Source organism: Mesocricetus auratus, unplaced genomic scaffold (genome assembly GCF_017639785.1).
Source record: "Mesocricetus auratus isolate SY011 unplaced genomic scaffold, BCM_Maur_2.0 Super-Scaffold_100008, whole genome shotgun sequence".
NCBI classification, from domain to species: Eukaryota; Metazoa; Chordata; class Mammalia; order Rodentia; family Cricetidae; genus Mesocricetus; species Mesocricetus auratus.
In genome coordinates, this window is record NW_024429192.1 from 61,411,716 (window position 1) to 61,436,738 (window position 25,023).

General features: G+C 41.8%; 1 protein-coding gene across 2 annotated transcripts in view; it reads left to right on the top strand.

The window, feature by feature from the left end:
• Atp13a4 (ATPase 13A4) overlaps nt 1-22,746 on the top strand; it is a 136,177-nt gene extending 113,431 nt beyond the window's left edge. For both annotated transcript variants that reach the window (XM_040750999.1, XM_040750998.1), the window contains exons 24-30: nt 919-1,015; nt 2,907-2,979; nt 11,062-11,233; nt 12,083-12,276; nt 13,321-13,409; nt 16,528-16,608; nt 22,223-22,746. In XM_040750999.1, the coding sequence (XP_040606933.1) occupies nt 919-1,015; nt 2,907-2,979; nt 11,062-11,233; nt 12,083-12,276; nt 13,321-13,409; nt 16,528-16,608; nt 22,223-22,423 (907 nt within the window). In that variant the 3' untranslated portion in view covers nt 22,424-22,746. The remainder of the gene's footprint in view (nt 1-918; nt 1,016-2,906; nt 2,980-11,061; nt 11,234-12,082; nt 12,277-13,320; nt 13,410-16,527; nt 16,609-22,222) is intronic.
• Nucleotides 22,747-25,023: the final 2,277 nt, after the last annotated feature.

The following is a 25,023-nucleotide window of genomic DNA, read 5'->3' on the forward strand; positions in this document are numbered from 1 at the left end:
AAAGACAACTTACAGCGATCCCTCTGTAAGTTTGCTATTAAAAAATGGGGTAATAGAGAAGGTCGTAATGCGGGTGGAGAAAATTGTCTGCTTTAGACTGTCTTGAGGAGATGAGGTTTTCTGGGAAAACCTCACTTTATGAGGTAAGAAATGGAAAATTACCTCTTGGGCAGAGCTAATGACAGCAGTAGGATCTAGTGTGTGGATCAGGCCTTGAACTCATAGGAAGTTATTACACCAATCATGAGTAAATTAAAGTCCGTTGCCACCCCCATATGAAATAGGAGGAAATGGTAAATCCCATGCTTTTTGCTCAAATGTGTTATTTTTTTCAACAACAGCACAAAGAAGCATGTCCATTGTGCCCAGTCTATTTAAATTTGTTGCACTGGTAATTCGAGTGTGCACATAATTTTTAGGTCAGTTTTAGGAAAAGTTAGAATTTCCGAGGTGAAGTTTGGATCAAATGTTTGCCAAATTCCTGAAGCACCTGCTTGAAAATGCTCCCAGACCTTATTTATTTTCCTTAGTTCACAGATGCAGAAACTGAGATGGAGGAATGACTTTCCAAATCACATTAGCATGTGTCTATGAGTTCTGAAACTGGCTCCCAGGTCTCCTGGCTCCGAGTTCAGGAGTTGAAGCAATTTCATGCATAATGGATGAAAGCAACTGTAAACCAGCCCATTGCCAGATCAAGGCTATAGACACTGTCCCAGAACTGCTCTTTCCTGAACAGCCAGCCATTTAGCTCTCCCTGGATCAAGGATGTCCAGGCTTTGAGATGAGCTATCATATAAACAGATGTCTGGCTTCTTATCTGTTTTGTTGTTCTAAGCCTAGATAAAAAAGCACAGAATAACACCCAATTTCTTTCCACCATTTTCCTCACCCCTTTTCATTCCTTTTCTTACACAGGGAAGGCCGTGCTGCTCTCGTTACGTCCTTTTGCATGTTTAAGTACATGGCCCTGTACAGCATGATTCAGTATGTTGGTGTTCTGCTGCTCTACTGGGTATGACCTGGGACTAAGCCTTGTTTAGTGAGAACTAAAGCAAGTACTTGTTCACTCAATGAAAATAGGATGTTGGTGCATCAAGGGGCCTTCTAGAAGCGTCCTCAAGAGTTCACAAATAAATCAGGACTAGACAGACATGAAGGAGAAAGCTGTGACTTTCTGATAATAGAGGCAGGTCATCAAGTGGTAACTGAAGAACAGAATTGAATTTCATGTTTATTCTCACTGACACTTTTGCCTGCGTGGAGTCTAATACCAAAGTAGTGCTTAATAACTGGAGGTGTTCGAGCTTCATTCTCTGTTACCATGATAAAATATGAACAAATAGCAACTTATGGGAGGAAAGGTTTTGTTTGGCTTATATGTTACTGTCCATCACTGAATGGAGGAGTGTGAAGCAGAAACCAGTGGAGGAGCACTGCTTACCGGCTTGCTTCCCCTGCCTTGCTCAGCTACTTTACTTATATAGCTTACTCCCATCTGCCTGGGGGTGGCATAGCCCACATCTATCAATTGACAATCAAGAAAACACCCCACTATAGCAGGTCCACAGGCTAATAAGATGGAGGTAATTCTTCAGTTGAGGTTCCCTTTCTTAGGTATGTCAAGTTGAAAACCAACATTAGTCATCCCAGCAGGCTTCCCTAAATATTGATGCTTTACAATTTCAGGGGTGTAAATATCAAGCTACCCACTTGGTATACCTGAATGTGAGTGGGGGAAAACATACAATAGCAGCAGACACTTAGGTACCACCCAGACACGGGAGCTATAAATACCCCGGGAGCATATATAATAGAAAAAATGGAAAATAAATAGGCAGTACTAAGCTTTGCATATACCCCACCTTCAATTTACTACAGTTAATTTAGTGGTATGTTTGCTCCATTTAATTGTTTAACTACTAGAGTTTAACATTCACAAAAACTCAATAATTGACTTTCAAGGGTAAATAAGCTAGTATAGCTCTTACTCCTAAATACACAGATCTGAAAATCACCAAGTTCCAATATAAAAGTATGTGTATCATGTGGTGGCTCTTATTATTTGACAGGTATAAAAGGGGAAGGGACATCAGTATTGTTTGTGAATTCAGTCTGTGTGCTCATTCTCCATAGTAATTCCAAGGAAGTGGACCACTCCAGCAGATGTCTCATGCAGGCTCCTCTTCACTTTGGGTCTGCTTTCCCCTAGGTCTTGGTCTCATTGCTTTCAGATAGGTTTTCAGATGAGGAATCTAGAGGTTAAGCTGCTTTTAGGAATTTGATCCTGTTTCAGAATGCCTTATTTATTATTTTGGAATAGTGTATTAACTTCAAAAGTATAATTCAGTATGGCATACTATGATCTCCTTTCCACTCCTCTGAGATCAGGGAAGTAGCATTCCTGAACTCAGAGGCTTGGCAACTTTTTTGCAAGAGAATAGTGAGACAATTCATTAAGAGCATGTAGCATCTCACCTAACAGTGCCCAAGGCACACGTTGTGAATTCAGTCACTCTAACTTTCCCTGAGTGAAAACTGCGTAAGGCCATCAAACAGCTGGTACATATGACTACTGGGGACACATGGTTTATTGCACTGGACCACATCCACATTTTGTCTGCTAGTCAGCAGAGAAGGGAAGAGAAGGATCTGGCAGGTGTCCCCAGCAACACCAGGTAGCACTGATGCAGGGGACCCCACCTGGGATGCACACACAGGAGGGTCTCCTGGAGTGAGAGGGTCTCACAGACTGGGGAGCCTCTGCCCCCTCCACTACCACTCACTGACCCAAATAGGCCAGAGACGATGCCATGTTCCCAGTAAGCTGCTTGAAAAATTAAAGTTGTTGGGAGACAATTAATGCAATTCCTTTTTTAAAAATCTGCTTTCTTTTTTGTTTCCAGGAGACAAATAGCCTTTCAAATTACCAGTTTCTATTCCAGGATCTGGCCATCACAACTCTTATTGGCGTAACAAGTAAGAACTTTACAACTTTCTTCCTGGAGTTGCTTCCCCCACTTCCTTCCCTCCACCCCTTGGAAGGTTTGTCTGTCAGGAAGAAGGCAGCAGCAGGAATGTATGGCTTAGTCCTGGAGGCAGGGGTGGGGCCACAGAATGCTCACTTCCATTAAAAGAAAGCATTAACAAAGGGAAAAACTAGCCTGGTGCCTTTTCCACAAAATAGGGAGCTTCTATAAATGGACCCCAACCAATTAGAGTGAAAAAGCATCTTGGAAATAGGAGCTGACTTCAGTTTGCTTTTAGGTGTAGGTGTAGCTGAAATGCGCTCCACTTGTAGAGCTGAATGGCTTTGCTCTTTCTGACCTCCAAATTGTAGCCGCTCAGCATGGAAAGTGGCACTTAGGGGCAATTCTGCCATTGTAGGACTCCTACTTTCCACCTTTCTAATGAGTATGTGGATTGTCTCCTACATGGGGGGAAAATTTCAATTCATGAATGCATTTTTCAAGCTATTTTAGGCTTGCAGCAAAGTTGAGACAAGTTTGTTCCTTTCCCCCGAGTGTACACAGCTGTCCCTATTGTCAGCCTCACCCCTTCCCCAAGAGAGGCAACTTAACTATGATTGCCTTCCATCCATCAAGATATTATGATCCCTCCAAAGCTCATGGTTGGGCTTTACTTAGTCTTGAGCTCTGAGTATGGACGTATATCGGGAGACAGATACCTATCATTGTACTACCAGACAGAATGCTTACCCTCAAATGTTTTATGCTCTATTTGTTCTCCTGTCTCCAAAGTTACTGACAGCCACTGTAGTCTTTTAACTGTCTCTACACTTTTCCAGAAACTTCTGCAGGTGGAATTATGTAGTCAGTAGGCCTTCCAGATCAGCCTCCTTTTTACAGTAATGCTGTATATTCAAGGTTTCCACACACCTTGCATAGCTTGACGTTCACATCTTTCACAGACTGGATGACATTCTGTGGTCTCTGGGCCACAGTTTATGTCTCCATTTACCTACTGAAGGGCATCTTGGTGCTTTTAAGTTTTGACAGTTTAAGAGCAAAACTGCTTTGAACATCTGCTTGCAGAGTTTCATGAGAACACAAAGTTTCAATTCCACTGCCCACTTTCATTTGCAAGTTCAACAGTGATACCCACCCCTTACGAGGCATCCCAGGTACCAGTGTCTGGGAGGGTGCATGTGACTGACTCACTACAAAGGTACGGATGCTCCGTTGACTCTTTTTACAATGCTGCGACCCTGCTCTCATGCGTTTTCTTCCATGACCTTAACAGTTCTCGTGGCAATCCACTCTAAAATCATACTCAGGAATAACATGCTCAGGTGGAGCAACTGCTAACTCCGCTTCACCAGCTGCCCACTGCTTGCCGCCGCGAAGTGCCCCTTGCCGTCCTGCTGTCGACAGCAATAGCCACTTCTCCCTGAGCACTGGACTCTCAGCGCCACGCTGCTCTTTCCTCCGAAGGTTTCCTTCTTTTCCCTTTAGTGATACCACACTCTGTTGAATCCGTCTGTCACCTAAGCGACACAGCTTCCATGCCTTTCCTTTAAAACAACAACAACAACCCTCTGTGAACCTTGTTCTTAGGGCATCTTGTCTTCAGTCTGCACTTTCGATTGAAGGGCTGTCAATCGGTCACATGACTTTAAAGTCATCTGTGTGTGATGAATCCCCAGTTTATGTCTGCAGACGAGATGATTATCTGGAGCTTTGGAATGAAGCACCCAGCTTTGCATATTTAATAGGGCCCACACATAACATACTCCAGCCAAGCTCTCAGTTCTGCCAGACCTAATTATGTGAACTTACCCAGTAGCTTGTTTGTGCTGCTTAAAGCTCCAGGCCTTTGGGCGGTCTATGAGACAGCATTGCTACCTCCTTACTTGTTCAAGTTAAAGACCTATAGTCATTCTGTTTTATTTTCCGCCCTGTATGTATAATACATATGACATCTCTACAGTGGTTTGAATAAGAATGAACCCCATAGGCTTGTATATTTGGGTGCTTGGTCATTAGGGAGTGGCACTAATAGAGAGATTAGATGTGGCCCCGTTAGAGGAATTGTATCACTGGTGGTGGTCTTGGGGGGTTTCAAAAGCCTAAGTCAGGCCCAGTATCATTCTCTTCCGGCTTCCTCTCCAATTCCATGTTGGCCTGTATGCTAACATGCTCCCGCCATGAGAATAATGGACTAAACCTCTGAAACTGCAAGCCAACCCAATTAAGTGCTTTCCTTTATAAGAGCTGCCATGGTCCTGGCGTCTCTTCACAGCAACAGAACATTGCCTAAGACCGTCCCAATAAGATCTGCCTCCAAGTACATCCTGATTCCCTTCCTACCACTGTCACCTCCTTTGTTGAGTGGGCTGTACCAGGCTTTTTCTTTTAGGCCACCAGCAAGCTCCCAAATCATAACAAGGAGACTTAGTATTAGTTTTGACTGCTCAGCCTAGTTTAGGCTCCTTTCTGGCCAGCTCTTTTAACTTAAATTAACCTCTTTCTCTTTATCTACCTTTTGCATAGGAGCTTTTTACTTCTCTTTCCTTCTGATATCTTACTTTCACTTCTTCTCATGCCTGCTGGCTGGTGGTTGCCCTGAGTGTCTCCTTCACCCTTCCTTCTTCCTCCGTTTTTTGTTCCTCCTCTTGGGCCTAGATTTCGCCTCCTATTTATTGTCTCTGCCTGCCAGCCCCGCCTGTCCTTTCTCTGCTCACCTGTGGCCATTCAGCTCTTTAGTAGACCAATCAGGTGCCTTAGGCAGGCAAGGTAAACAGGTGCAACACATCTTTATGCAATGAAGTACACATCCTTACCTCATTAAACAAAGGCAGCATGAACAAAAGTAACACAACTTTACACAGTTAAAGCAATATTTCACAGCATAAACAAATACAACACATCTTTACATAGTTAAAATAATATTCCACATTGTGGATGAGGCCAGCATTGCCTTTTTAAGTGATCTGGCTTTCACTCTTGTTGCCAACCTCATTTGCCCTTTAAAGAAATTACATGCAGTTACAGGTTGTCCTATAGCATTTCTATGCAAGCTGTCTTCAGTTGTTTCTTTTACACAATGCTAAGAGTTTTTGTTAAAAATGTAAATATTATGATTCTCTCCTACTTAAAAATGATCCAGTGGGATCTGGCAAGACTGGTCAGCAGATAGGGATGCTTTCCATGTAAGCCTAGAGACTTGTGTTCCCAGCATCCACATGAAAGGGGAAAGAGAGAATGAAACTACTCCATGGAATTTTCCTCAGATCACACTCACGCAGTGGCACATGCCCTCCCACTACAATAATAATGGTAAATAAAATGCAAACAAAAGTCTTTAGCAACTTTCCATCCCATGAATGCAAATCTTATGTGACGGGGTCCTGCCTATGTCATCACCACCTTTGATCGTATTAACTCCTACTTGTGCCTTTTAGGATGGTGGCTCTGCTTTTGGGTGTTGTCAAATCGCCACCACAGCATCTTTGCCTTTTCCCTGCCCTTTGAACAGCATACTCTCCATTTGTGCTTCACACGACTTTGACTTTTCTTCATTATTTGTGTCTCAGCTAAAATATCGCTACCTTTAAGTAGTGACCAAGTCAATTATTCTTTGCCATATGAACCTGCTTTATTTTTCACATTACTTGTCCATAATTCAACGTTATGACTTTATCTTTATTTTGACTGGTATTTTTTGCCTGCACCCCCCCCTCTTTGAGTGTGTGTTGTTTGAGACCAGGACCCTGTTTGTTTTGGTTGCTGCTGTGTTACCAGCACCTCCAGCAATGACTGACACAGACAACAACTTATTAGCGCTTGCTGGATCTTATGAAAGAGTACTTTTGGACAGTCTCTACAGACAGCAGACCTTTCCTTCACATGGAACCACCGCTCTCTCTCTCTCTCTCTGCATTTTCACACTTCCCAGATCTGCCATTCAGAACAGCGCCAAATAGTCTGGCTTTTCTTCCCCCGAAGCTCTTCGTGGTTCTTTGGAAACATCTGCCATCTATTCTGTGTTTGTTCTCAGCTGTTTAGTGAACATCTAGAGGATTTTCTTCATCTTCATAAAGAACATGTTAGATTTTTTTCAGTTCTATAAGCAATAAAATGGAATTTGTGTATCATATGGCTACTGCATATTTGAGTGTTTGGAGGAAACACCAAAAGCGCTTCCATGAGGGATTTTCAGAGTCTGTCACATCATCCTGGGGGAGGGCCTAGGTTTTTCCCCATGTGTCCAGGCTCAGAGAGCATCCCTGCACATGGTATGGGTTCCCAGAGTCCATCTGTATGCCAGGAATAAATACTGCTCTACGCTCTACTCTCTGTCTCCAATGCCTCCTCTCTGTCACCCAGGTTCCGTGGTGGGAGGGATGTCTGGATCAGTCCCATGCTGGCTCCTCAGTCATCAGTCATGACCTCTTCCTTACTTATTGTAGTTACATACACATATAGAAATTCATCCTGTCCTACCATAGTCTTGACTTGCCCTATAAGACTGTTTCTCCTATTATACATACAGTCTTTTGACCTTAAAAATTAAAATTACATAGTATTTAGAGAGAGAATGTGTGTTTGTGTGTATGTGTGTGTCTCTCTCTGTGTGTATCTGTTTGTGTGTGTGTGTGTGTGTGTGTGTGTGTGTGTGTATGTATCTGTGTGTGTACACGTGCGCACCATGGTACACATGCAGAAGTCAAAGGACAGCTTGTGAGAATCAGTGTTTTCCATTCACCATGTGGGAATTGAACTCAGGTTTTCTGAGTTAATCAAGTCACTTTACCTTCTGAACCATCCATGAGCTAAGGTTTTGATAAGCAGCCCAGGATGACCTCAACTTGAAGAATCGTGAGTCTTTCTCTGTTACCGTCTTCTTCACTCTCTGAGACAGGGTGTGTACACTGAAGTTTACTGTTTTGACTAGGTCAGGCCCTGTGACTCCTTGTCTCTTCCTCCCAGTGCATACATAGCTGTGCTCAGCTATACATGAGTGCTAAGGATTTGAACCCAAGTCATCTTATTTTAACAGCAAGTGCTCTTCCACATCAAACTAGCCACTTACTAATAACTCTTTTAACATCATTTATTGTATTTTCCTATGACATTATGTCTTTTGGCTTCTTTTAATAATGTCTATAGTTACAATCTCATTTCATTTCACTACTACTTTCCTTAGTTTTTTCATGTTGTTAAAATAATTTAGTTCTTTATAAAGTAACAATGCTTTCATGTGTTTTTATCTTATGTATGTGGATGCTGCCTGCATAAACATCTGTGCACCATGTGTGTGCAGTGCCTTCAGAAGCCAGAAGAGGGCATCTGGTCCCCTGAACTGGGGTTACATGTGGTTGTGAGCCACAATGAGGGTGCTGGGTATTGAACTTGGGTCCTTCGGAAGGACAGCCTAACCACCGAACCATCTCCAGCCCCTTCATTTAGTTTTTAAGAATATTCATAGCAGCTATTAAAAAGTCTTTGCATATGAAACTTCATGTGTGTGATTTCTTTCAGCTCATTTTGTTCTGAGCATTAATGTGTATATAGTAACTTTGGTATAAGATTAACCTGCTTTTCTAGGTTGGGTAGTCATTTTGCTATTGGTTGAAAGCTATAGTCATCAGTTTATTACTGAGTTCCCCAAATTACATTTGCAAAGTCATATCACTGTAATGAGTAGCCACCGATCTCTGTTTCTTATTTTTTGACAGAGACATCCTTGAACTCCAGCAGTTAAAAAATAAATGAGCAGACCAGCTTTCTTAGATTTTGCAGATTGTTTCTTGCTGGTATGTGTACTCAGCACGTGACAGACCCACACGCAGTCTAGAGACAATGCAGTCATGAGCTTTAGGTTTGTAAGTGTGGACCAAACATCGAGTATGTGTCTAGCTTTTTAACCCAAAGCATACACAAATGCTTTTGAAATGCTCTAATTTTTCCAAGGTTCCCCAAGCTTTCAATGGGCTATATTATTACATCTTTTATTTTTTGTGGAGACCAATTTTGAGGTGTTAACCTTATAGTATTTACAAGCACTGAAGCTGGTTTGTTTTTGCCCTGAATGAATTCCCTACTAGGGGTCCCACATTAGGTGAAATGGAGATGAGAATCTGGAATCATTTCAGTTGCCAGATACATCACAACAGACCTGCACATGAACCTGTGGGTAAAGTCTACTGTGCTACCTCTCTGACTGGAGACCAGAGACCATCTCAGGGAATGCAGGGGACCATGTTCAAGACTGATCCCGAGCTGATGAAGGAGTGGGGAAGGCACATGCAGAAATGTGGCAAAACTCTCCTGTAATATTAGTGAGGTGGCTCAGTGGGTAAGGGCACTTGCAGTCAAACCTGACAACCTGAGTTCCATCACTGCATCCACATGGTATAAAGAAGAAAATGAGCACTTTTAAGTTATCTCCTAGTTTACACACACACACACACACACACACACACACACACACACACACACGCACACACGGTGCTTGCTTGTGGGCATACAAACAAACACACACACACACAAAGAAATAAATGGTGAATGAATGGACATAAGACACTTTGAAAGAGTGTAAGATCCTTACCATTTTAAATTAGGCTTCCCCCTGCTCTTAATTCACTCCCTGCTTTGTTGCCACAAACCTTTGGATGTTTTCCAGAGTTCTGGCAAAGGTTGGGTTGGATGGTTTTGTGTATTTTTCAATGTTTCCCTGGAGAGATGGGAGCTTTCTGTATGTCTTCTCCATTTTCTTGATGCATTAAACACTGGGAAGCATTTCTTCACAGTGATTGTGTTATAGACTGTGCTTGATATTGATGATGCCATGATGAACATTGTTCTGAAATTTTAATTGCTTTGATTAGGATAAATTTCTCAAAGTGAAAATTTTGTATTTCCATTTTTGTATTTATTTCTTTGTGGCACTTAATTTTGTCTCAATTCACATTCCTACAAAAATTCACAAAACGATGCATGCTATCTTTCTTAATATTTAATAGTCTTTACCTACTTAGTAAGCCAAAAAATTGGGGCACCTTGTGACTGTTCTCTGTCTGCTCTTTTAAAACTCCCTCATGACTTGAATTTGGAACCATTAACTGTTTTGTTCTCCAGAGTTTATTATGTGTTTGAAGATGTCTATTTCTTTAGATGCTTGGGCCAGAGAAGTTATATCATTCTCTTTTTTTCCAAAGTATTAGTTCTTTAACAATTTTTGTATCATGTTTATTTATTTATTTACTTATTTGTATGTGTATCATTGTCTTGCCTGCATGCACATCTGTGTACCTTGTGTGTGCCTGCAGAGGCCAGAAAAGGGCATTGAACCCCCTGGAACTGGAGTTATACATGGTTGTGAGCCACCATGCCAGTGTTGAGAACTGAACTCAGATCCTCTGGAAGAGCATCCAGTGCTTGTAATTTCTGAGCCACCTCTCCAACCCCAGTGATTTTTTAAATCAAACTCCTCCCAGATTCATCCCCCCACACACACAACTTTTTTCCTTTAATTGTGCCGCACAAATATTCTTGCATGTGTGGCCTTTCATTGGAGCGTGGTTGCCTTAGTTGGGGATACACTCTTAAGAAAACCGACTCTCTGCCTCCCAGCAGCTTTCAGTTGCCAAGAGCTCCTCAACTAGGGGCGGGCCTTTACACCCAGCTCCCATTTGGAGCTGGGATTTGTCTGGCTTGCACTTGCACAGATCTTGTGCATGCTGTTACACCTGCTGTGAGTTCACATGAGCGGTGGCCCTCTGTGTCCGGGAGACCCTGTTTCAATGTAGCCCTGGACTCCTCTTCCTTGCACACTCTTTCTGGCCCCCCTTTTGCAAAGATCCCAGGGTTTGGGGAGAATGGGCTGTGATACAGGTGTCCCGTTTAGGACTGAGCACTCCACAGTCTCATTTTCTCTGCTTTGATGAGTTACAGGTCTCTCTGTTAATCACCATCTGCTGCAAATAGAAGCTTCTCAGATTAAGGGTTGACAGGTGCATTAATCATACCACTCTTATCATTAAGAATGCAACATTTTCCTGCTCTCACACGTGTTAATCTTGGATTTATTTTGTAGTGAATCTTAATGGTGCCAACCCCAAGCTGGTACCTTTCAGGCCTGCAGGGCGGCTGATCTCCCCACCTCTGCTGCTCTCAGTTATCCTCAACATCCTTCTCAGTCTGGCCATGCACATCGTGGGCTTCATCCTCGTGCAGAAGCAGCCCTGGTACCTTATGGAGTTGCACAGGTATCAGTGTGGTCTCAAACCCAGCTCCTTGAAGTCTAATTTCTGTGAAACATCATATGACAAATGGATCTTCACCTACCAAGGGTTTCAGTTCCTTTAAATCTTTTGGGAAAATTTTCAACAACTGTCTGTCTCTTTGTATTTATTTTTATTTTTATTTAAGTTAGAAACAATCTTGTTTCACATGTCAATCACAGCTCCCTCTCCCTCCCCTCCTCCCCTGCCCTCCCCACCAGGTACCCCAGCTCCCCACCCAATCTCCACTTTGATCCCCAGGGAAGGTGAGATCTCCAGTGACTGTCATTTCATCCAGGGCAGGGCCTAGGCCCTCCCCCAAGAGTCCTGGCTGAGAGAGCATCCTTCATTGTGGGATGGGCAGCCAAAGTCCATTTGTATGCCAGGGATAAATACTACCCAAGGCCCCTGTCTTTTTGTCACACACCTTTGGCTATGTTTAATAACAAGAGTGCCTAAATATTATATAACTTTCCTGGTTTGTCCCAGATTAAGGAGCACAGCTTAAACCATGTCTAATGAAATGTTCACAATCTTTTCTTTTCAAAACTGTTCCTGTTCAATGATAAAATATATTTCACCCTATGTACTACAAAGGGAAGAATCACAATTTACTCACCCTCCTTTAATATACATGGATATACCTATATTCCCATTCAAACATACAAAATTATACACCTGTCTGCCCTTATTTTTCCTTTATTTTTGTATCTTCTCTACCACAATGGGAACAACTCAAATACTGGATGTCTGCTGCAGACACTGTTACCACAGTGACCTGCATATGCAAATGTATTCTGAGGACCCCATTGACTCTTCTGGTTTCCTTTGTAGTGTCTGCACAATAAGAAATGAGAGCATCTCAGCCATGAACATGTCTCCAAATGTTCCCGAAAAAACCAGAAGTAACAGTACCTTTGCGAGTTTTGAGAATACTACTATATGGTTTTTGGGAACAATCAACTGTATCGTCGTGGCCCTTGTGTTCTCTAAAGGAAAACCATTTAGGCAGCCCACCTACACGAACTGTGAGTATCACTGCATGGAAGCAGAGGGACAATGACTTGACCATCTCTGACCATTAGAACAGACCTGCTCAGGTCACCCCGGAACCAACTCCGCAGCTGAGTCTCAGCTAGAGTCTCCTCACTTCCACTCCAGACCTTGGCAAAACACTGTGGCCTCATTCCCCTGTCTCTCCCTTCCCATCAAACACTGTGGCCTCATTCCCCTGCCTCTCCCTTCCCATCAAAGAGCAGCTTTCTCTTTTCATTCCAGTGCTCCACCGGAAGTTGTCTTTAGGCAATTTCTCTTGGGATCAGTCTAAGTCGGGAAGATCAACACAGAGATCAATCTTTACTTGTCAGTGTCTGTCAGGATTCATCCCAGGGACACGGAAAGGGTCACAGCCTTCAGTTGGGACAACATTGTGTGATGGCAGCCTGGGAGTAGGTCCAGCCCGGAGTAATCTCATCATTCAGCCTTGGGAACACTCTTAACTGGGGTAGTTTGGGGGCACAGAGGTTGTTTAGGAGAAGTGGGTATCCTATCTAGTTTCTGAGACACATATTTGTATATTGGTACCTGACCATCTAATTGTAAAAATTCAGGAGCACAAGTTGAAGGATCAATATCCTCATATGAAAATTATCTTTTTCCTTATTGGGATGAAGAAGTGGTTGAATGTTTATCTTTATATAATCACAATTCAAAACTTTATGTGTTTATGGCATTCCTGGTTTTCCAGAAGTAGATTGGAGGCAGATGCCTTCTATTAAAGCCAGCTGCTTCAATGTCTTCAAAGCCCCCACAGAAGGGCATTACCATAGGTAGTCTATGCATTTATCACCTATACTAATTGAAACATAGCATACATATAAAAAGATCCCCCATGAAGGACATGCATAGAAATTATGGAGGTGAGACCCATTGCATGGATATGTGTGCTTTCATTCGTTATGCTGTATTTGGATGCGGAAGTCAAGGAAGTATCAGCATTAACCTAGAATACATCAGTCAATAGTGCTTCCAATGACTTCTCAAAATGATAGCTTGTGTTCTTGTTTCCTCAGATATATTTGTCCTTGTACTGATTTTACAGATGGGCATATGTCTTTTCATTCTATTTGCGGATATTCCAGAATTGTATAGGAGTTTGGACGTAAGTATCTTCTCTGGAATTATGGTGTCATGTATTTTCGTCACTGGCTTCTGAAAGCAGGTCACTGTTGGCACTGACACGGACTCCTGACACTGGTTGTGCACTCTGGAACTGGCAGAGTTTAAAAGAACACTGAATTATATCTGGTTTTTACTGAAGCTAATCATGAAATAAAATTCCATCAAATGTTGAATCTGAGACTAACAACAGCCTTCAAAAAAGTATTCAACAATTTTTCATTGAAAACAAAATTCCCTGTAAGCCTGGTAAAAATCTACTTATATATTTTCTCTTTTCAAATGCTGTTTAAAGAAATTTTGCCTGCAACTGTCTTTAGGTTAATTCTCAAATCTGTACTTAACTTTGAAAACTCATGCTTCTCTGTATTGTCATACTTACATCTGAAAGGGGCTTTCAAAGAGGCTTTCTCCTCTATCTCAAGCTCTCTCTTACATTAAACAAAATGTAACTGAGACAAGTTTGAAATCCTACGAGATACCATAAACTTACCTACTCAAGCTAGGAAAAGGACACACACACACACACACACACACACACACACACACACACACACACACACACACACACATAGGACTCTTACAGACAGGCTGGCACTCTGTAATAGTAAAGGAGTGAATGTTTTTACTTGGTGAGAGCTGTGTGGTGTCCATGACAGTGGGGCTGCAAAGGATACTGAAAGAGGCATCGTGCAGTTTAAAACCAAATCTCCTTATCACATAAACATGGGTCTGGGACGGGAGAGATGGCTCAACCGTTAAAGGCTAGGCTTACAACCAAAAATAAATATGGGTCGGTTTTAGAAAATGTGGAATATCCTTCCATCTTTTACAATTCATGCATTGTAAATGGGCTTTGCAAACTTCAAATTTGTGAAGTTTATTATGAATTGAATCATATTGTTTCACAACCTAGAAAATTTTTAAAAATAAGGAATACATTCACATGGTTTAATTTTTTTAAAAGATATGGTAAAATATCCCTCTCCACCCAGCTTCCCTCTGGGAAGCAATGCATGGTATCAAGTTTTTTTAAACTTATTTTCACACTTTATTTTCTACATATGCAGAGAAGTACATGTATTTCTTATGTGTATGAATCTTCTCCCACATTTTTACACAGTGGTAGCAAACTATTCCTTTTGTCAGTATTCTGAGATGTTGACATCAATGTGGGATGTGTTATGCAAGAATTTCATTGTAGAAGGTATCTGTGGGAGAAAAGGGTGAAAACCAGGGAAGGAGAGGGGAGGCATCACACTACAATGAAAATCAAAGCCAGTGAAGTACAGAAGGGAAGGAAGAGGGCTCCTTGAGGAAAGTCTCCGTCTACAGTGACTTAAGGATTAAGTCAACACTGTCCAGAAGGACATCATACAGGAGTGAGCCTCATGAGAATCCATGTTGTCCTCATTTGCTGGCCTTAAGTAGCCCAAGGGAAGGACAGCATTGGAGTGCAAGTTGTGGTAAATTTTGAATATAGCATTTTAGGTAGCCAATATTTATCTTCCCAACAGCGGGAGATCTGAGTGGAACATTTTCATAGCTGTGTGTATTTACCTTCCCATCAGCGGGAGAGTTGAGTGGAACATTTTCATGGTTGCTACAACCACATGCACAGTCCTGTACCTTATTTCTTTGATAAAACAATTTCTTTGATATTGCCAATTATATTTTGGTAATTGTGTCATACTATCACATGAACCTTCTCCATTACTTTCAGTGATAACACAATATTTTGATAATATACATACGCATTATATTTCATGGTATAGATTGTGTATGTATCATAACTTATATTCAGTCCCATATTAACATGTAACTGTTTCTAAAGTTGTCCCTACAAAGACACAGTAAAAGAACCATGTGCATGTTTTATCAGTCATGTATAACTATATTCCAGGAGTAAATTCTTACAGTGGATTTAAAATAGTAATTTTAAGAACATTGTTCTACATAGGATTGCATCAGCTCTGCTTTTACTCCCATAAGCATATGAGGCATTGTATAATACATGTAATACACAGAAGAGTTTACTTGACTTATCCATGTACTCATGGATCCACCCACCCACCCACCCATCCATCTACCCATCCACTCACCCACTCATCTACCCATCCATCCATCCATCCATCCATCCATCCATCCATCCACCCACCCACCCACCCACCCATCCACCCACCCACCCACCCATCCACCCATCTATTAGTTCATTCTCACAGTATGTATCAGGAACTGTGCCTGAAGGTGGGTTGGAAGAAGACAAAGGAAGTGTGGAAAGAGCTTGATTTCAGCTCCATGTGCTCCTTTGGCAAGTATCCTTGTAAGGGCATAGACTATGAAGCCATAGGCACAGTCTATAGAAAACAGCCCTGACCTAGTACTCCAGAGCAAGACTTGAATAAAGAGAAATATTGCACTAGAGTACAGAAGGCCATACTGTCCACGGTGGAGGTTCCACACAGTGTCCTCAGGGATGCCTGGGAATAAAATCACATTCCTGCACTCCCTCTTCAAAACAACAAAAAGCAAGTCGATAAAAAGGGCTTACTGCTGTTTATTTTCATTGCAATGTGATCAAAATTAGAAAATGTAGAAATTTTAGATAAAAGAAAGAAACTAAGAGAGAAAGAAAAGAAGAAAAACAACAATCACAATCCTCAAATGATTGAGCATCTGTTTTCCACACTTATAACATGTATATATGTATGTAAAAGTGTATGTATGCCATATGTACTATATACATATGCCATTTATATTCTAGATTTATTTAATTTCTGGATGTGAATTTGTGCAAATACATGAGGGTCTCATGAAGGCCAGAATCAGGTGTCAGTTCACCTGGAGCTTGGGTGACAGGTAGTTGTGAGCCATCTAATGTGGGTGTTAGGAACTGAACTCTTCAGCCTCTGAAAGAACACAGTGCTCTTAACCCCTGAGCTATCATTCATGTGTGTGTGTGTGTGTGTGTGTGTGTGTGTGTGTGTGTGTGTGTGTGTGTGTTCCCACTGTGATTTATAGCTTATACAAATGACCAATGTGAGCATGGAAACTTTTCTAGCCTGTGTGCTCTAAGACTGTCATTTGTCATCTTCTGCCAGCTGCTCTGTACTCCTGTCCTGTGGAGAGTCTACATTCTTGTCATGATCAGCTCCAACTTTGTTGTGTCCCTTGCTGTGGAGGTAAGTGCCCCCAGTCGATGTGTTGTGTGTGTGTGAGTGGGGCCCAGTTCTTTAGGAGTTTGAGAAGGAACAACTCTAATGTGCGAAGCCCCAGCACTGTGATGATCTTCCTTTACTCTGTGGGCAAAGGCATGTTACTTATGCAGTGTGCTTTTCTCTGATGAAAAAACAAGCATTTGGTCTTTTCATCAGAAAAGTGCGGTAGGGAGGGTGTGATCATGATCATTAAGGTTCTATTTATTCTTAAAATTCCCCAATATGGGCACCAACAGAATCCACATTTTAAAGTTGAGATATGATTTGCGTACTATAAAACTCACGTTTTAAAATAAGCAATTCATTGTTTTTAGTATAGTTGCAGAATGTTCAGCCATCAACACAACCTAGCTCCAGAACCCTTTCTTCACATTAAAAGAAATCACACAACCCATTAATTCATTAGCAATTGATTTCCATTCCAGTCCCTTCCTCCTTGACAACCACAAACACACTTTATGTCTCAGTGGGTTTTCCTATTTGGAGCATTTCAGGTAAATAAAATCATTTTGTATGTGGCTTTGTTTTTTGTTTTGTCTTCAGTGTTGAAGACTGAACCCAGGGTCCTGTGCATGGTAGGTTAGCACTCTACCGCTAAGCCACTTTTTGTTTGTTTGTTAGAGACAGGGTCTTACAATGTAACCCAGGCTGACTTTGATCTCCCAGCCTTTCTGCCTCTGCCTATTGAGTGTTAGAACTGTAGGTGTGCACCATTTTGCTTCAAAGGTGTGGGTCTTTTTGTATCTGACTTCTTGTATTTAACAGCATGTATTATTTTCACCTGTGATGGGAAATGAGCCTCACAGTGAGGCTTTCTCACAGATGTCATTCTATTGTCTCCATTTGATCCACTTCCGTAGTGAAATGACTTTGTACCTATTTTTTTATTATTTATTTTTAAGTTTAAATTTAGATTAGAAACAAGGTTGCTTCACAAGTCAGTTCCAGGTCCTTCTCCGTTTCCCTCCCCTCCTCCCATGCCCTTTCCCCAATCCCCCCAATATCTCCTCATTTCCCCAGGGAGTGTAAGGCCCTCCATGGGGGTGTCCATAGACTGTCATTTCATCCAGGGCAGGGCCCAGACCCTCCCCCAAGAGTTCAGGGTGAGAGTGCATCTCACACTGTTGGATGGGAGTCCAAAGTCCATGTATATACTCGGGTTGAATACTGATCTACTGCCCAAGGCTCAATAGATTACCTAGGCCTCCTCACTGACACCCCCATTCAGGGGGTCGTGATCAGTCCCATGCTGGATTCCCAGGCATCAGCCTGGGATTCAAGAGTTAACTCTTGTAAGGTCAGCTGTTTCTGGGGGTTAAACTAGCCCAGTCTTAATCTCTTTGGTCATCAGTCCTCCCTCTCTGTTACTGGCTTTCTTGAGTTCAGCTCAGTGCTTAGCCATGGGAGTCTGCTTCTTCTTCCATCAGCCACTGAATGAAGGTTCTGTTTCCCAGACTCTCTGGCCATGGGATTGTAGGCTGGCACTCCCCAGATCTATGTCTAAAATCCATATATGAGAGAGTACATGCCATGTTTCTCTTTTTGTGACTGTGTTACCTCACTCAGGATGGTTTCTTCTAGTGTCATCCATTTGCCTTCAAATCTCAGGATTCCATTGTTTTTCTGCTGAATAGTACTCCATTGTGTAAATGTACCACATTTTCTCTATCCACTCTTCGGTTGAGGGGCATCTAGGTTGCTTCCAAGTTCTGGCTGTTACAAATAATGCTGCTAGGATCATAGTGGAACAGACATCCTTGTTGTATGAATGGGCATCTTTTGGATATATGCCTAAGAGTGGAGTTGCTGGGTCTTGTGGTAGGTTTATTCCCATTTTTCTGAGGAATCTCCATATTGATTTCCAAAGTGGCTGAACAAGTTGGCACTCCCACCAGCAATGGAGGAGTGTTCCCATTTCACCATATCCTTTCCAGGATTGTCATTGGTGTTTTTGATTTTAGCCATTCTGACAGGAGTGAGATGGTATCTCAGAGTTGTTGGACTTTGTACCTATTTTTATCTCTGTTTTGCCCTTTCTTCTTTCAGTGATATTAGACATAATCTCCCTTTTTCAAAGTCTGGCATTGGAAGGTAATATCTAATGAAGGCATCCTTGAAGGAGAGGAGAAATGTAGTGTTCTGTCTCCATTTTTTTCTCTGAATTGTAGAACTATCATGTTCCAGCAACAGGGGTATTCACAGTGGGTTGTGGCTTCCTTATTACCTGGACTCCATCTAGTGCTGTGAAGACAGGATCTCTGGGAACATTCCATCCTGTGTAGAGCAAAGACTGCCACAGTGGTCAGTGGAAGAACAGAACCCTGAATCAGGGCACTGTAGCCTCTCTCGGCAAGCTACACTGGGTTATGACAAAGCAGAGTGAGCACCACACTCATCATACAGGCTTGTTAAAATGGGAAGAACAGATTATCAAGCCCTCCCTTCACTGTGACTCAGTACGTGTGAGAGCTCACACGTTCAACAGGTTGCCAGGTGTTTCTACTATGATGGGTTTAGACAGCATACTTTGAAAGAACTATGCCAAGCCATACCTTCTCCAAAGCAACCAGATTAATGCCTTCTCTTGCCATTAAGATCTGCTGACAAGAAATTTGTTAGTAGTTATTGCATTTAAAACCCTGCATTTTATTGCTTTTAATCCTGCAATCATTGTATTTCAAATTCTACTAGGGGATGAGTAAGAGCCATTTAAATTAAATGTTGGCAATGGCCTTGCTCATATCAAGCAGGTGGGATGGGTCATTGATACTTATAAGAGTGAGGCATGTCCTTTGGTTCTCTTGTTGAGTAAGAGATGAACATCCATACATGCATGTTTACTGTTTGCCAGGTGTAGGTGGTGTTTTCCTGTCCTATACCTGCTCTCAAATAAACACACGGAGGCTTATATTAATTACAAATGTTTGGCCAGTAGCTCAGGCTTGTTACTGACTAGCTCTTACAACTTTAACTGTTTATACTAATATATGTGCAGCCTCATAGCTCTTGGCTTTAACTTCTATCCAATTTTGTATGTTCAACTCATTCTCTGTCCAGCTGGTGACCCTCTGACTCTACCCTTCCTCAGCCCATCAGTTCAGCTATTGGCCATTCAACTTGTTTATTAAACAAATCACATTGATACATATTCACGCAGTGTACAGAAAGATTATTCATAGCAGTCAGAAACTTCTAAATTGAAAAATTAGACACCTGAGACATCTTTCCTACGACATCCAGTTGTTCATCAACACTTTTCTCTGTGGTAAGCAGGTGCTTAGAGATACAGTAGAATTACTGACTCTTTGATGGAGGACTATTATAGTTGAGAATGATGGATGCTATGTTTTCTTGCCTATTGTGGTAAATGAACCTTACAGAGTAGATAAAGGCCATCACAGACTAGCAAGCTGTCTTTCCTTTAAGTTATTCTGTATATGTGCCAGGAACTGTAAGGAATGCTGGGTGAACTGACCTAACCCCATCCTGCAGGCCAGCTTGTGTTGTGTTCTATGTAGTCCAAACAGTATTCTCAAGGGTAGGCATTATGTCTGGCTTCCTTTGCAGCATTTTAAAGTATTGTCTGGCTGCAATTCTGATCTCAGAGTAGCCCAGAAACCATATAGGTTCAATTGAGATCTTACTATGTGAGAGTCCCTTCATGCCTGCTGAGAAGCATGGGAGCTGATATGAATGACTTTAATAATTCCTGTCTTTTTTATTACTGTTCTCATGTGTGTCCATAAGTACTTAAGCATGGAGTAGTCAGTTGGGAAAGCTTACAGAGAATCCTTTTAAAGAAATGGCTTCTCATGAAAGCTTTGCTTTTGCTCCTGTCTGTGCCTTTGGTTTATAAGGCAGAATCAAAGGCAGGTCATGCAGCAAGGAATGCTTTAGGTTTTCTTTGGAAAGTGGCAAGGAGAGTAGAAGAAGCACACTAGAAGGAGGAATATTCCACACAACGTGGAGATCCCCATCTCATCTTTCATTTAACTTGTTTGAAGATATGCTTAGTTTCCCTACAACTGTTATATTTAAAAACTTGAGTTGGTACCAGTGCCCCTTCCTTCACCCAACACAAGGGAGAGCTACAGGGCTCCTGTTCTGGGAAGGCAGACTAACAGGTTGGCCAGATGCTGAAGATTCCTTCCAAGAGGCCTACCAGTCTTCGGAGGAAAAGACTCTGGCAAGCTGTGCTTTCTATCTTTACTATGTATGGACAAAAGTAATAAAGATAGGCATATTTTAGGAAAACTACATCTTCCATAATTCCTCACTAACTCAGTGCACAAAAGATACCCTGGATGGACATGAAAATCAGTTTTAATTCTGTTGTTTGTTCTCCTTCTCTTTTAGGAAAATATCTAAAATGTTCAACTTTGGAACAAAATATGATACAATGGAACACCAACATACATGGATTCACACACACACACACACACACACACACACACACACACACACACACACAGTTGTTTTGGAATTTGGATCACCTGGGGCATTGATTCAGGGGATCTTGCTTATCAAACCATATTAATCTGGAAGGAATAAAAAACTTCTCATTTTCTGTGGAAACAAAAACAAAAATCTCCTTTCCAAAGTTACATGTCCTTATACTTAAATTTAGAGCTCAAGGCATTTAAAAATATATAGATGAGATTAATCCAGTAGCATTTATAATCAAATGTCTGTTAACAACTTTACTCCTTTCTTAGCAATCAAACAATTCAAAGACAACACAATAACATACAGTATCCAGACACTCTGTGTGTTTTCCATCTTTTCGTGGCTTCATTACTATTATTATTACTCTATTTCTTTTACTTTTACTGTTTCTTTTTTTGAGACAGGGCTTCTCTGTGTAGCCCTGGCTGCCCTAGAACTCACTCTGTAGACCAGGCTGGCCTCAAACTCACGAGATCCACAAGTTCTGAGATTAGCAGTGTCTGCCCTGCCCTGCCCTGCCTAGGCAGTTGTATCATGCATGTATAAGGAAGGGATTTTTATTTCTAACTCAACTGGTTCAGGCTACTAGACTGTCTTGCTCAATGCTGGGAATTGGACATCTCAGACTAATACTTGGTCTTAGTCTTACAGTTATGAAATGAATATCTATTTCTCTAAGACTGAGACTGCTATTTACATTTCATTGGCCTGTGCCCACAGTGAGCAGCGTCTGGCAGAGGTCTATCAAAGACACAGCATGCATCCTTCCACACACTCGGTTGTAGGAGACGCTAAAATATTTATAAAATGTCATTTTATAAGGCATGAAGTTGGATGTAGTATGGTGTGAAACAGAATTTGAATGATTTTAAATTCAATTTCGGTGTGAGATTCCCAAGAACTATCTTTGAAGTAGGATGCTTCCAGCTTAACTCCCAGGTTTTTGAAAACATCTTCTACAGTTGAGTTCCCTAAGTAGAAGATTTGAGAGTCTGGCTGCAAAACTTCTGAAGATTTGCTTAGGTTCCAACTTTTGTTAAAATGAATTTAAGCAAACACTGGGAGGGTGTCTGGTTATGACTATGGAATTAGGTAACTCAAATCACAAAATTGTTTATCTTTTATCTTACAGGAGACCATTATTGAAAACCGAGCTTTGTGGCTAGCAGTCAAGAGATGTTTCGGCTATCATTCAAAAAGCCAGTATCGGATATGGCAGAGGAATTTGGCAAATGACTCAAGCTGGCCCCCTCTAAACCAAACCTCCTATTCTGACATTCAGGGGGTATCCTACAGCAACCCTGTATTTGAGAGCAATGAGGAACAACTTTGAAGGAGTGCAATATCTAAACAGTTGTCAAAATGAAGATAAAAATGACCTCTTCCAGAGATGTTAAAGCAATTTGACTTAACACTGTCAGCTGGAGTTGGTTGGGCAATAAACTACCAACTCTTGGTGACAAATTAAAGTCCATCTGCTTAAATGGAGTCTATGGAGAACAGTGTCCCCAGGTCCTCCTGGCTTCTGAAGCATTGGTGGCTCCTATTGAGCCAAGAATGGAACAAGGTTGCAATGGGAAAGACTGGCAGGTATCCAAGGGAAATATATATCTTAGGATAATTCTTTCTAAAAATAAACGAATCTAGGGAAGGTCACACAGTGTGTACTCTTGGAGTGGTAATGGAGCAAGGATCAGTTTCCAGTTGTCTCTTGATGAAAAACCAATGCAAGAGAAGTATCTAATCTGCTTACGTGGTTCAGAATCACAGGTTTCCTTCTCCTTTTGCCCTTCCTCTGTGTATTTGCTACAATGATACATGCTACAATGATACAATGACACCGCTTCATCTCAGAGCCTTCACACAGTAGAGCTTTTCTCTTGCTTCAGGACTCGGGGACAGCTGTTCCCAGAGTGGTGATCACTCCAGGGTGAGGACTCTACCATTGCCACACAGAGCAGGGACAGGAAAAGCTGGGGACAACATGGGAGAGTGTCATTGTTTCACCCTCAAAGCAGCAGCTTTCTCTACCCCTACTCCATCCCATTAGCAGAGATTTGGCCCAGGAGCTGGGGACTGCTGTCTCTTGAATCTAGGATTAAGTGAGACCTGTGACTAAGTAGGTCCCTGCTTACAAGAGCCTCACAGTTGTCTTTACTGGGATGTTTATATTTTGTTAATTTTTGTGCTGCAGTCCCCCTACTTTGAGGTCCCACAATGACATACTTGTCTCACATGTATTCTAGAGGAAACATAGAAGGGTATCAAAGGGCGTAAGTATTGACTGTTTCTCTGACTGTGTGAATGCACCCATGGGTTAGGAGTCCCTCATCTTACTTACACCCTGCTCTGCTGTTTTGGGGACACTCCTTCTTGTGTGTTCTGCATTATATGCTGTCACTGAGCTAAATCCTTTCACAATCTGTGAATCTCTGGCTTAAGAGTGTCTTGCTTTTAGAAAACAAAAAAAAATCCCTTTATTTTACCACCACAGACAACTGGGTTATATGGGATTCACTCAGCATAGAAAACACCTGGGTTTCTCTAAGGTCTGTGGGCAACATTGAGCTTCAGGAAAACATCCACACACAGAATTTTTTTAATTTAAAAGTTATGTCTTTTAATCTTTCTCCCCTCCTTCAACTCCACCCCACAACACCTTCTCTACCTCTGAACCCATACAACTTCTTATTCTCTCCCTCTCAAAAAAAGAAAATCCAAATGAACAACAAACAGTAAGAAGAAAACAAACAAAAAGCCCAAACAAAGGCAAAAACATGTTGGTCTGACTACATATGCCTTTAATCTTAGCATTAGGGACACAGAGGCAGGCAGATCTCTGTGAGTTCAAGTTCATTCTGGTATATACAGAACACTTAGAATTTTAAAGTAAGACAAAATATCTATTATAAGCACGAAATCCTAAATGACTATTGTCGGGGGGGGGACATTCTGACCCAGAAAGTCTTGACTATTTATTTGCAGTGCCTCAAAGTTTTCCTCTCACCACTGAGCTCTTGTAAGAGTTTGGCACTCTGTAACTGCAACTGGTTTGGGGACATAGTGTCTCCTAGCCAGGGGACAACCTCATTGCTTCTACTTTTCAAATAGGACATATAGAGAAGTCTTTGACTGAAGGCTACAGGGCCATTATCACCCCTGATTCAGAAGGAAATATTTTCTTTTATTTCTCCACCGATATGGCAGCTCTGAGAGTCTTCATAAAATTGATAGCTTTTCTTATGTTTCACAAGAAAGGGGTTCAGGTGAGTGCCTCTGGAGGAGGTCTACCATGTAATCATGAAGGACAACACAGATAATTCATGCTTAGATGATTACACTGCCAAGGGTTTCCCCTCCCTCCAACTGATTAAGTTCGTGCAGTTCTGGGACTCCATAAGGAAGGGCTTACCATCCCCATCAAACAAGAAATGAGGGAAGACCCAGGCCTGGAACAGATCTTCTAAATAAGTCACCCCACAGCTGCTAAGCAGCTCCCAACTGCAAGACACCAGAAAGTCCAGGTGTTCAGTAGTGTGACCTCACTGTCAGGCAGAAAATGAGCTTCTTCGCAGGTTGAAGCAAGCCTAGATAATAACAGACCTCTGTTCAAGTGAATGCCAGGTGTACTGCCAGGCCAAGACTAGAGGTATATATAAAATAAAAGCAAAAATAAGCATTTGTTGGTCTTTCTGAACCTTGAGTTGTTCTTGCCTTGTCCTCAGAGGCTCCACTGAAAGCAATTTATAAATGAACAGAGTGGAGCTGGCTAAGAGATTGGTTCTTCACTATCTACCTGCTCTCAGAAACCATTGCCAAGGGACTTAATTTGAAGGTTATTTTGGAAACCTTTTAGAAGCAGTGACTGAAAGAGGCCAGACTTGGGAGAGTAGATCCATGAAACTAGGGGAGCTACACTCAAGCATTTGAAAA